The sequence below is a fragment of the Fukomys damarensis genome, unplaced genomic scaffold, assembly GCF_012274545.1.
Source record: "Fukomys damarensis isolate Sample0158 unplaced genomic scaffold, DMR_v1.0_HiC HiC_scaffold_32, whole genome shotgun sequence".
NCBI classification, from domain to species: Eukaryota; Metazoa; Chordata; class Mammalia; order Rodentia; family Bathyergidae; genus Fukomys; species Fukomys damarensis.
This window is the reverse complement of record NW_022900944.1, coordinates 37,162,578-37,175,117: the sequence shown is the minus strand read 5'-3', so window position 1 is coordinate 37,175,117 and position 12,540 is coordinate 37,162,578. Positions and strand designations below refer to the sequence as shown.

Below are 12,540 nucleotides of genomic sequence, written 5' to 3'. Positions count from 1 at the left end.
CACCCGAGGGCAGGCCCGTGGCTGTGGGCAGCCCAGCAGTGGAGGCCGGGCGCTTGGTCTGGATGAGGCGGCGGTAGTTCTGGGCGATGTTGCTGTTGCGCGGAATGGTGGAAGACTTGTCAAACTCCTGGGGGCCGTCACTGTCGGCATCGCCGTTCACAGAATAGCAGTCGTAGTCGGAGCCTAGGGACACAGGATGTGGGAGACCTGGGGTTCGGGTGCCGCCTGAGTCCCCGCTACCCAGGGGGGACACACAGAGGGAAGAACAGGGCCAGATGGGCAGGGCAGGGCCGCAGGGCCCACCTTGGGAGGGGATGGTGTCTTCAGAGCAGGAGGGTGTGGTGGTCTGCGTGCTGTAGCCGCTGGAGTACTGCAGGGAGTCCCGGCTGCTCTTCTGGTGCTCCAGGCTCAGGCCTCGGGTCAGCACCATGGCCAGGTCGCTGGCTGCTGGGGACACCTCCTCTCCGTGCTGAGGGTGAGAAAATGCACACTGAACCCTCATCCTCCGCCTCCTCGGTCATACTCCCCGGTCACTGCCAAGGTGGCTGGGGATGGCCGTGGGGACCGCTTGCTGGGTCTCCCGGTATTGACCTCGGAGCAGAGGGGGTGCCAGGCTAGGCTGCCTGAGGAGCCATCTGCCTACCTTGGCTGCAATGGTGGCAGGGGACATCCGGGGTCGCGGTGCCTCCTCTCCAGTGGGGCCCAGGGGGCCTATGCTAGCAGACCCTGGCTCTGTGTCTCGGAGGAGCTCCACTCGGTCCTTCCTCCGCTGCAGGGTGGTGCCCGAGAGCTGCTCATGGGGGCCGGCCTTGGTCCAGTCCTGTGAGGTGTGGCAGGCAGGTCAGGGGACCCTTGACCTTGCTGCCTGCGGCCAAGGGTGTCCAGGTCTGCAAGGGGCCCGTGGCTTGCGATCGTGGACAAGGCCAGAGCCCAGAAGGGTAGGTGTGACCCTCTCCATCCCACCTGGCCCAGGACGGGACAGGGTGTCCCAGCAGGGAAGTGGCAGCAGGTGGTGGCAGGAAGCTTCTCTGCTGGAGACAGGTGCCACGTGCCCAGAGCTCTCTGCACGAACCTAAGCCCTCCCTGCTGTGACAGCCTCAGGTTGGGAGGGCACAGGGTGAACAGCTGGCGACAGTCCTGGGGCGGGGAGCACTGACCGAGGTGGGGGAGCTGCACTCGCTAACGGACTGGCAGGTTTCCGAAGCCTCGGAGGACGCAGAGCTGGAGGACTTCTGCCACGCAGAGGTGAGCAGGTGGTTGCAGACAGGGGCCGGAGGACAGCAGGGAGGAGAGGAGACAACAGATTTGGTCACAGTGCCAGCACGCATGCACCCGCCGTGGGCCGTGGCCGCCAACAGAAATATGGCAGAATGCTGGGGCCCAGAGCGCCATAGCGGGCCCTGCCCAGCCGACGGTCCAGCCCAGGAAGCACACATTCTAAGGACCTGCCGCTGACGGCCTGCGTGTCCTGAGCACCATCCTGTGCACACTCAGCGGAGCTGCCCGTCACTCGCGGGTGCCACGTGGGCGAGCACTATTTCTGAGGCCAGAGCCGGGTGCGGTCAGGGATGGAGCCACACACGGACAGCCGAAGGGGAGGGGGAGCCGACCAGCAGCAAGCGCTCGGTGGCCGAGGACAGAATCCAGCAAAGGGTAGCCGCGGAGAGCTGCCGGAGAGCCGGGAGCCTCGAAGGAGAGTGGGGCGAGGAGGAGCCCCGTTTAGGAGTGGCCCGCGCGCGAGTGGCGGACTCCCCAGAGAATGGAGGAAGGAGAAACAAAGGCGGAGACAGAACAGGCGGCCGGGTTTCCAGGGCAGGTGCTCACCTGCGATGAGCGGCCCTAAGCCAGGGCAGTGGGGCGGGTACCGGCAGCACCCCAGCTCTGGCCCAGCTCCCACATCACCACCGACTCTGATCTGCACGTTTCCTACGGATTCCAATGAGCCTGGACTGGGGCGGTGAGGCCAGCCCTCACCTCGCGCTTCCGGGCTTACCAGACACAGACAGTGGAGCAGCCTTCAAGGCTAGATTAGGGTGACACGCCGGGGGATGAGAGGACGCGGCTCAGCTCAGCCTCCAGACCATGTGGTTAGAAGAGACAGCAAGAAGCCGAGAGCAGTCAAATGAAAGCCACAGAGGCAGCTGATCTGCCTCACCCAAAACCCAATTAGGACCCTTCCAGGGTGATAAGAGCAAACCCCAGGTGTGTGCGCACAGTACTCCCTGAAGTAACGTATAGTTTCCGTCACCACATTCGCATAGTAACAGTTACACCTCGAGGTAGACGTTAATGGTGATGAGACACGCGTCAGACGAAGCGGCTACCTCTACCCGCGACCACATCAAGAGACCAGTCCCTGCCTACCTCTCGGAGGCCACAGAAACTGCGTGCCTCTGTCTTGGGTCAGCTGGGTTCCCGCCCCCACGGCTTTCCCCCTGGTGCTTGCCTATAGCATCAAAGCCTTATTCCTGCACCAAAGTGCTTCTGATCGATTGTTCCGGTAGCACAAGAACTCACGAAGTCAGCAACATGATCCCCAAAATAAAAGGGAACAAAGCACCGAGGTGGGGATCCAGGGGAAATAACTCTCCACCTTCTAGCAGTGTGATTGGTAACATTTTAAATAATTCAATGGAAAGTCAATGGGATAGTTCAAAATCCATTCATGAAAACCAAAACCCAAAACCAGGAATAGAAAGGGGTATCCTTAATATGATAGAGACTGTCTGCACAAATATCATTTGTTTTTTTGGTACCAGGGATCGAACTTGGAACCTTGTGCTTTTGAGGCAGGCGGCGGAACCACTGAACCAAATCCCCGGCCCTATCTGCACAAATATTGATATTTTTCTCTCAGGTTGAGAATAAGACAGAGACCCACCATTAGCACTTCTATTCAGCACTGGAAGTCTTAGCCAGTGCAATAAAGCAAGAAAAGAAAGTAAAATGCTAAAGGACTGGAAAGGAAGAAATAAGACAACCACTACTTGCAATTACATGAATATTCAAAACAAACTATAAATTATCAGAATTAGTGAGTTTTAAGAAAATCATTGGATACAAGGCCAGAAAAAAAAAATCAATTGTAAGATGGGAGTGGTGGTACATGTCTGTAATCCCAGCACTCAGGAGGCTGAGGCAGGAGGACTGCCGTGAGTCTGAGGCCAGCCTGGGTTACATAGTGATTCAAGGCCAGCCTGGACTGAAAAAAGAAAAAAAAAGAAAATGTACAACCCCAGTCAAAATCCCAGGAGTTTTTCTGTTTTGTTGTTTTTGGTGGAAACTGACAAGGTAATCTTAAAATCTGTAAGGAAGTAGAAAGGGCCAAATACAGAAAATGTGATTCTGGAGAATAAGGTTGGAGAACTTTCACTAGCAGATGTCAAGATTTCCTGCAGAGTCACAATCACTGAGAGGCGGGGCTGGCACGAGGGCAGACCTGTCAGCTGGCTGGACAGGAATCAATGAGGCTGCTCATCCCTCATGATTCTCATGCTGACAGCCTGACGCTCAAGATAATGGCGTCAGGAGGTTGGGTCTTCGGGAGGTAATGGGATCACGAGGGTGGAGCAGTCACAATGCCAGGGATGAATGACACTTCCTCTGGGCAGCCCAAAACAGTCCCTCACCAGATGCCAAATCTGCTGAGGCCCTGTCCTGGCCTTCTGAGTTTTCAGAACTGTGAGAAACACATTTCTTTTCTTTGGTACCAGGACCGAAAAGAAGCACATTTCTGATGTTTATGGTATTGTGTTATGGCAGATTAAAGAGGCTATGACAGGGGCCGGGGGTTTGGCTCAGTGGTTCTGCCGCCTGCCTCGCAAGTGCAAGGTCCTGAGTTCAATCCCCGGTACCCAAAAAATAAAAATAAAAAACCAAAGAGGCTATGACAGATGGCCTTTTCAGTAGATTATTTTAGGTTAACTAGAGACCCACACAGATCTACCCCTAATTCACACATATTCAGTCAACCATCTATCAATCAATTCCAGATGAGTTGCAGATTTAAATGAAAAACATAAAAAAGGTAAAAACAAACGGCTTTCTGGAGGAAAACATCTTTTTTTTCTGGTCCCGGGGATCAAACTTGGGACCTTGCGCTTGCAAAACAGGTGCTGGAACTACTGAGCTAAATCCCCGGCAGGAAGCAAAACATTTTTATGACCTGGGAGTGTGAAAAAAAACATTTTAAACAGGATACCAAAAGCATAAACAATTTAAATACTATAATGGATAAACTGGACTACAGACTTAAGAGTGTCTAGTCATGAAAAGATCTCATTAAAAGGATAAAGACATCCCTGCAGGCTTTGAGAAGATATCTGATGAAGGACTTGGGTCTACAATCTGTAAAGGGTACTTACTACAAATCACTGAGAAGAACACAATTCCAGAGAAAAGAATGAACAAAAGATGGGACAGGACCTTGGTGAAAGCTATTCAAACAGGCTTTACAAGTATGAAAAGGCATTCCATCTCATTATCGCTAGGGTCAGGCGGATTCAAACCGCAGGGCGCTGCTACTGGACACCTATCAGGGTGGTGGACATGAAAAAGATATGAAATATTGGGGCCGGGGATTCAGCTCAGTGGTTCTGCGGCCTGCCTTGAAAGTGCAAGGTCCCGGTTCAATCCCTGGTACCAAAAACAAACAAACAAACGCCCAACTCTGATGAAGAACAGGATATTGGGACTCTCAAGGCTTCTTGCTCAAGACCTGATTTATGACACAGCGGAAACCTCAGGCCATACAGAGGGGAAGACTGGCAGACACCACCTGGCCAAGGGTCATTGTGTCACCAGGGACGAGACCTAGCATGCAGCTGACTGGGTGTCCCAGGGAGGGCACAGTGCCACTTCTGGGGTACTGCAAAATGACTGACCTCTCCTACATGGGAAGAATATGACCAACCCAACTGAGAGACATCCTCAAAGTGTGCAAGTTACGAAAGGCAGGAGGAGGGATGGAGGAATCCAGTGACACAGAAACTCAATGCTACACACGATTCTGTACTGGCTCATGGACCAGGCGAGGGCAGCAGGGAGGAAAACCGCACAACGCAGAACAAGTCTGTGGATCAGGCACTCGGGCTCTGCTAGGGCTAATTTCCTGGTTTTGAAAACTGTTACCTAAGTTGTTAACACCGCAGAAGACTATAGGGAGCGTAGCTGGGGTCTCGGGACTCCTTTCACGACTTTTCTGTAAGTCTAAAATGACCTCAGAGCAAGTGCAAGGTCCCGAGTTCGATTGCCAGAACTGGAAAAAAAATGACCTCAGAATAAAACGTTAAAAGAAAAAACCTGCTGTGTGCAGGTTAAATAGCAAACTAGAGAACAAGGAGACTGGAGGATGATCTAGCCAGAAGGTAGTATGGAGAAGCAAGATTAAGACTATGAAAGACAGAAAGACGGAGACGGTGACGTGCATTTAATAGAACCCTAGCAATAGAATGAAAGTGGAAACAGAGACAAGAGCTGACAGTGGGGACGTAGCTCTGGGGACGTCTGCCTGGCATATGTGAGGCTTTGGGTTCCAGCCTCAGTAACACACACACACACACGCACACGCACACGCACGCACACACACACGACATGGTATCATTAGCTTGGATGAAACAGGGAAATCCAGGCATATGCTGTTTATAAGACTCATTTAAAACATCATAACATAGGGAATCTAAAAGCAAAGAGACCACCAGTCGTGGTGGTGCACACCTGTAATCCCAGCATTCGGGAGGCTGAGGCAGGAGCACTGCTGTAAGGTCTAGGACAGCCTAGGCTACATAGTGAGATCAAGGCCAGCCTGAACTATAGAGTGAGATCTTGTCTCAAAAAAACCAAACAAAACAAAAAGGCAAAGAGATGGAAATCGATAATATCAATATGGGACTAAACAGCAGCCCTGGGACCGGTCTCAACAGCCCTCACGGGCCCACTTGTGAGGCACCTGAGGCCGCGGCACCCCACCCCAGGGGCTCCTCCTGATGTCCCCTCACCTGGCTGGTGATGTCTGAAGGCATGGGCGAGGGGGGCTTGGAGTAGGTGGCGTCCTGGGAGACGAAGCCAGAGTCATGGGAGGACACGCTGGAGAGGCGGGTGGTGGCGGCGGCTGGCTGCGCCAGGCTGCGGTAGCGACAGGTGGAACTGGGTGAGTATTGGGCACCCCCAGGCCACGGGGCTCCGCCACCCTTGGCACTGCTACTGCTGCTGGGGGCGCTGAAGGAGTGAAGGGAGGGGGCACAGTGGCCAGACAGGGAGACACAGTGTGTGTGGAGGGGAGGGTGACAGACGAGGGTGGGAGACAGAGGTGTGGGGTAGAGGAAGGAAAAGAGAATGTCAGACTACAAGGTCCCGAGACCCAGGTACTACAGAGCAGCTGGGTTCTGGGATGGTGTGCAGTAGGGGACACCCAGCCGTGCCCTTCGAGAGTTCCAGGGCTGGGGAGCCACTGGCAGGGAATAACCAGGCTGAGGCAATCTCTCTGCCTCCTCCTTCGCCACTAGAACATTTGTCCAGTGGGAAATGGAGTCACCAGGCATCAAATGATACGACTGCGGTCACTTCCGCTCGGCCTTTCAAAGTCTGCCAGTCCAAGGCGGGCATCTAGCTCTAGGCATGGAGTGGCCCTCTGGGAGGGACCCGAACCCACCACCCTCCACCTCACCTCCTTCCCCTGCAGACTGCCCATCCCACTATGGCTCACACCCACTGCGCAGCCGTTTCGGCCCTGGGCGGTTTCCTGGCAGTGCAGGCTGCCTTCCTCCTCACGGTGACTCTGGAGGCTCCTGACCTGTCTTCTGCTGTGCACGTGTCACCCTGAAATCAACACTCCTTCCCGGGATGGCCACCCACTCAGGGTCGCAAGAGGCTCCGGCAGCCCCAGGGAGGAAGTGACTTCTGGGCCTGGCCTCTCACAAGCCTGGGGTACGCAGCTAGAGGGGCCTCCCTGCTCTGTGCTCGCTGCCCTCCCCATTCTGTAACTGTCTCCTCCAGATCTGGCTGCAGTGCCAGCCCGAGGAAGGGCGCCCCATCCTGAGCCAGACTGGTGGTTGGTGGGCTCCTAGGCCTTTCCCTGGCTCTGTGAGACCTCAGGGCACCCTAGGCCAGGGCTGGGGCCTGAGGGAGCTGCCTGGGCTCCAGCTCTGGGAAGCAGCCAGACTGGAAGCCATTTAGCTTGTGACCTCACGCACCAGTTCCCAGAAACCTTCGAAACCTTCCCTGATCTCAGTTTCTTACTATCACCCTACATTGTCCTGGGCCTGGTAGAGTCCAGCAGTTACATTCTGGGACCTTGTGCCTCAGTTTCCCATTCTGTGACACGGAGACAAAACAACCCTATGCCTGACACAGTGGTGTTAGGGTTCAAGGAAGAAAATGTGTGGCACCTGGCACACAATTCATGGTCTGTGACTGATGCTACCGTCCTCTCCTTCCTGCCAACAAATGCCTGCTGCAGCAGCACTCTTGGGACAGACGGCAGGGCGAGGGTTCCCTGTCCACCTGAAAATGCCTCGAGTGCTGTGAAGTTTTGTGAACGCTGGGACCGGAAGCAGTCCTGATGCAGCTTTGCGGGGTGCCCTATTTCCTCCAGGGGTTACACCACCCCCACCTAAGACCTCCCCTCACCAACCTGCACATGCTGGACTTCCGGGAGCTGGAGCTGCTGGGGGACGAGGGTGGGGTCTGGTAGGACCAGCTGTAGTCTGAGCCCTTCAGGTCTTTGATCACCTGCACAGGGACATGGGTTGGGGTCACTAGACTTGCGGCAGCCTCTAACATGTAGAGAGCCTCTGGCTTTTTGGGGGCCCCTCAGTGAGCTGGTAGGCTGGCTGCCCTCCATGCTCCACCTCAAGCATCCCCAGTGGCTCCCCCAGCCGATGCGAGCTCCTTCCTGGGGTGAGCAGTGAGCCCCCGCAGCCCATGCACGTCGGATGCTCAGTCTTCTCTGAGTTCCTTTGGCTCACACAGAGAATGGGTCTGGGGGACTCTGAGCCCAGTCGAGGCCAGGCAGGGGACGTGGGAGGAGCAGGTATTCCAGAGGACACGGGTTCACTGGCCCAGGAGCCAGACACGAGGGGTTCGAATTGTTACTGTCCGAGTCTCCATTTTCTCCCGTGTCTCAGGCACCACCAGGAAGCTTCAGTGTGGTGCCCTATGGAGAGGGCTCAGCAAGGTGCTGGGCACACAGGAAATGCGTACGAGCGCAATGCCACATGGGCTGTGCAGTGGGAGCAGGGGACAGAGAAGTAGATGGGAGTGCTTGGGTCTAGGGTGGGTGACAGGGCTTCTGGGAGTGGACAGCAGCCGGTTTGGGAAGGCCAGACCCCAGGAATCTGATCTGGGATGTCCAACCATCTGCTCTCCATCAGAGACCTCTGTGGGGCCCTGGGCAGGTACCCTCACCTGGGCAGGTGCTCCCGGATGCCTCACAGTGGCTGCTGGACCGTACCTGGTCTCTTCTCCCATGCACCTCCCGTTTCCCTCTACGGACCCCAGCCGAGGGCAGGACGGCCCCTCCCTGGCTCTCAGCCCCAGGGCTCACCGCACCTGCTCACTGGCGGGAGGCAGCTTGTGGGGCTCTGCAGTCAGCACCACCAGGTCGTCAATGATGCCCTGCAGGTGGGTGATCTCTCCCAGCATGGTCAGCTCGCCGTTCTGAGGAAGCAGCCAGGAAGACCTGATGACCCTGACGTCCACCTGCTGTCCGACCTGCTCACGTCTCTCCCCTTACCCTGCCCTGCTAACAGTGTCCCCGGGGCTGGTAAGACCACTTGTCCAGACCAAAGCGGTGCACAATGAACTGGGAGACCTGATTCATGGCCCTAGGTACAACTAGTCAGGGGTCACGGACAATGTCCCTGGAGGTCCAGAGGCCCCCCTGCCTGCCCCACCCCGCTGAGTCCCCCGGGACCCACCACCACAGGCTGCAGGAAGGTGATGAAGGTGCAGAAGCGGCCCCGCTCCTCGATCAGGGCCCGGCGCACCGCCTGTTTCTCCGTCTCTTCCAGCAGCAGGTACATGTCATTGACATCTTGCAGGGCGCTGTCCAGCTGGGGCTGCAGGTCTCCTTTCCCTGGGGAGGTGTGGAGGAGATGCTGTGCTGGGGCCGCCGGCCTGGTCTGCTGCACCCACGGCACCAGCCTCTTTGGTGGCGTCCCTGGCCGTGGGGCTGGGCACTACTATGGGAACCAGGGGACTGGGGAAGGTGGACCTTGGGGCTAGTGGAGGGGCTGGGCCCACCAGAGCAGGGAGAGAAGACAGACAGAAACACGCACGGGAAAGACACCGATGCTGCAAAGCCACAGGATCCGGGTGGACAGGGCTGGCCATGCGGGAGCCATGGAGGCCTCCACCGCCCAGGCTACCCTTGCTGCCCTGGGATGGCACCCCTTGCCTCACGGGGCACAAGGAAGTGGCATAGAAGCAGGGCCAAGTAGAGCAGGGTAGGGGCTCAGCTACGGGTCAGGCCCCCCAGGAGGTGCGGGGGTCAGGAGGGCTCAGAGACGGGCCTGGGGAGTAGGTACGAGGGGGTTTCAGCATGGGCCCCAACTGAGCTCGGGGAGCAGTGCACAAGGACAACAGCGACACGAAGAAGCAGCGAGAGACAGAGAGAGGCAAGAGGATGATGTGGCGAGACGGTGAGGGAAGCAGGAAGTGATAGGTGAGGAGCTGGCTGGCCTGGCAGGGACAGGGCCTCCCACCCCGCCCAGCCCAGCCAGCCCACCCCTCCTGGCCTGGCAGACTGACCCAGCGGTGGCCTGGGACCCCAGGGGCCCCAGAGGGATGGTGCCCCAGGCCCCTCCCTCGCTGCACAGACCGCCTTTCTTGCTCCTCCTTGGCCTGGAGAGGTTCCTTCCAATGGCCCTTAGCTGAGGGGAGACAGACAAATGCGACAAAGACAGGAGGAGCAGCTGGAGGGACGGACATTTGACTTACCAAGTAGCTCTACAGGAAGGGTGTGGGAGGAGGAGAGGAGAGACAGAGAAAGAAAGAATGTGTGAAAGACAGCCGGATGGACAGCGCCACTCCTGGGGTGGGGTGGGGCCTGGGGGGCCTCCTGCTGCCTCCCCGAGGGAGGGCCTGGGCTCGTCTGGGGTGCAGGGTGGCTCCCTCCGTCCCACCCGGCAGGCTGGAGAGTCTCGTGTTGGGGATGGGGGTCCTCTGGCCGGGATGACACCCTGGAGGTGTGCACCAGGCAGCGGGGCCTCTGGAGCGGGGCCCGCGGGGCGGGGCCTCAGCGGGGCGCTCTGGGCTCTACCTTTGCGCGCCTTCTTCTGCAGCTTCAGCGTGTCCGATGACTTCTTCTTGATCTCGTGCCGGGCTCGTTTGTATTCTGTGAAGGGGTAGAGAAGAAGCTATAAGATTGGGTGTGGTGGAAACGAAAATAAGAGGCTGTAATAGGCGTCCCCGCGGGGTGAGGTGGGGCACCCGGGAGAGGGCTTGTCCCACCTTTCGCGTGGTCCTTGTCCAGCTGGTTGGCCGACTTTTTCCAGTCCTCGATGCGCTCCTGCAGCGGGTTGATGAGGCTCTCCAGCAGCGCGCTGTGGGCGGGACTGGGGTCAGGCTGCGGAGAGATCTCAGGGGCACAGGGCGCCCCCCACTCGCTCACCACGCCTACTCACTTGGTGAACTGCCGCAGCTTGGTTTCGATGCTGCGGTGGCGCATGCACATGCGCGTGAGCGCCGAGCCGATGTCTCGCGTGGCCCCTGGTGAGGCGAGAGCACAGCGTGGGCTTGGGACCGCAGCCTCCGCAGTCCCCTCTGTGGCCACGAGGGGGCATCTTGCCCCGCAAAAGACCTCAGCCCATAATCAGCGCCACCACCTGGCAAACCTGCGACGCCCTGACTGCGGACTCCAGAACCAGTGCTTGACCATCCCAGCCTCCAGCAGCTGCGTGCCCTGCCGGCCAGGATGGAGCCTCCCTTCTGCCCCAGCTGGGAGAGGCCTGCACCGAGGGCTGCCCAAGGAATAGCCGGGAAAATTCCCGGCCGGCCCTGCGGAAGCCCCTCCAGGTGCGCCCAGATGCGGGCATGAGGGCGCCTGCATGCGCCTGCCAGGTGTTGCCCCACCCCAAGGACCAGCAGCCCTCAGAAACTGGGGATGAGTGCGAAAAGGCCAGAGATTTACCGTACAGAAAGGCGAACGACTTGCTGAGGGATCACCTGAGCTGCCAACAGCACTGAAGAAGCCCCACCCTGAGACATCCCCACGCCACTCCTGCGAGCCTCCTCTGACGGGGCTCACCGTCTCCACAACCAGCCCATTCCATCAGGAGCGGAACCCAAGGTCTCCGCTCGGGGCCTGGCACCCTTTCCCTGACCCATGCCCCACTCAGCCTGTCGACTGCCAGCCCACGGTGGGCATCCCTGGCCCGCCGTGTCCCTGCCCACCTCGGGTGTTGGTGGCCATGTCGGCCACTTTCTGGAAGGCATCCAGGAAGGCCACAGCAGCCAGCACAGTGGTCCTGGGAGATGCACAGTTGGGGGCTGGTCAGAGGGTGAGGGGTTCTTCCTCGCCCCCCCCTCCCCACTGGGGGCCCTGAGCAGCCTCACCTCAGCTGAGAATGTAGCTTCGTGGCCTTGGAGTTGAAGTCCTCCCAGATGGGGTAGGAGCTCTGCCAAGGAAGGGGAGAGGAAGTGAGATGCTTCTGAGGGGTGCTGCAGGGTGCTGGGCTCCCCATATGCTGTCCAGACTTGGGGCAGCTTTTGTTTTTGTTTTTTGGAGACAGGATCTTGCTATGTAAGGCTGGTCTCAAACTCATGGTGACCCTCCTGCCTCTGTCTCCTGAATGGTGGGTTACAGGCACGCACTGCCAGGCTTTGGCTTTGGGGCAGTTTCCGAGAGTGGCAGTGTTTAGGGGACAGGAGGCTCCTGTGCTCTCCGGTAGGTCAGAGATCCAAGGACAGAGCAGCAGGCACGAGAGTCTTGGCCTTTACTCATCCCTCCCCCCATGGTAGTCAGGAAGTCTGTCCCACTGTTTAGTCAGGGACCACATGCTCCGTCCTCCCTCAGGGGACATGGAAGCAGCAGGTGGCAGGTCCTGTCTCCTGGGCTCTCGGGGGGCCTGGCAGGGACCTGAGCACCATGTGCCCCAGACACACCTAGGATGGTGGGCACCAACCTGCTGCCCACCTTGGAGGCAGAGGCAGAGGCTCCTGTGCAGGCTGGTAGGGCTCACGGCAGCCAGGGTAATGGGGGCCCTGGAAGCTGCTGCTGGCTGGCCAACCATCCCAGGCCAGCGGCAGTGGCTCCCAGGCCCGGGGAGGCCGAGGCTGCTGCAGGGCCTGAAACCACCCCAGGCCAGCGGCAGTGGCTCCCAGGCCCGGGGAGGCCGAGGCTGCTGCAGGGCCTGGCCAGCCTGCCCGGGACAACCAGCCCTGGGGCTGAATGGGGCCTTGTGTGGGCAACAGAGCCACCTTTTTCCACCCCCGCCCCTGCTCCCCTCCCTTCCAGGGGAAACAGTGTGGCCTTTATCCCAGCCTGGCCCGGGGCTCCTCTGGGAGGGGGTTTCCCAGTAGGGAGGTTGGGCTCCTGGCGAC

The 12,540-nt window shown here is 58.3% G+C and overlaps 1 protein-coding gene across 2 annotated transcripts in view; it reads right to left on the bottom strand.

Annotated features, from left to right (window-relative positions):
• The window catches only part of Mtss2 (MTSS I-BAR domain containing 2), a 12,343-nt gene extending 728 nt beyond the window's left edge, over positions 1 to 11,615 (bottom strand). Inside the window, exons 1-14 of one of the 2 annotated variants that reach the window (XM_033757818.1) lie at positions 11,554 to 11,615; positions 11,392 to 11,465; positions 10,623 to 10,707; positions 10,450 to 10,541; positions 10,259 to 10,333; positions 9,937 to 9,945; positions 8,916 to 9,073; positions 8,548 to 8,655; positions 7,631 to 7,728; positions 5,997 to 6,216; positions 1,158 to 1,232; positions 644 to 820; positions 304 to 469; positions 3 to 183 (exon numbers count right to left, since the gene is read on the bottom strand). In XM_033757818.1, the coding sequence (XP_033613709.1) occupies positions 3 to 183; positions 304 to 469; positions 644 to 820; positions 1,158 to 1,232; positions 5,997 to 6,216; positions 7,631 to 7,728; positions 8,548 to 8,655; positions 8,916 to 9,073; positions 9,937 to 9,945; positions 10,259 to 10,333; positions 10,450 to 10,541; positions 10,623 to 10,707; positions 11,392 to 11,410 (1,463 nt within the window). In that variant the 5' untranslated portion in view covers positions 11,411 to 11,465; positions 11,554 to 11,615. The remainder of the gene's footprint in view (positions 1 to 2; positions 184 to 303; positions 470 to 643; positions 821 to 1,157; positions 1,233 to 5,996; positions 6,217 to 7,630; positions 7,729 to 8,547; positions 8,656 to 8,915; positions 9,074 to 9,936; positions 9,946 to 10,258; positions 10,334 to 10,449; positions 10,542 to 10,622; positions 10,708 to 11,391; positions 11,466 to 11,553) is intronic. The other variant, XM_033757819.1, reaches the window with a different exon arrangement.
• Positions 11,616 to 12,540: the final 925 nt, after the last annotated feature.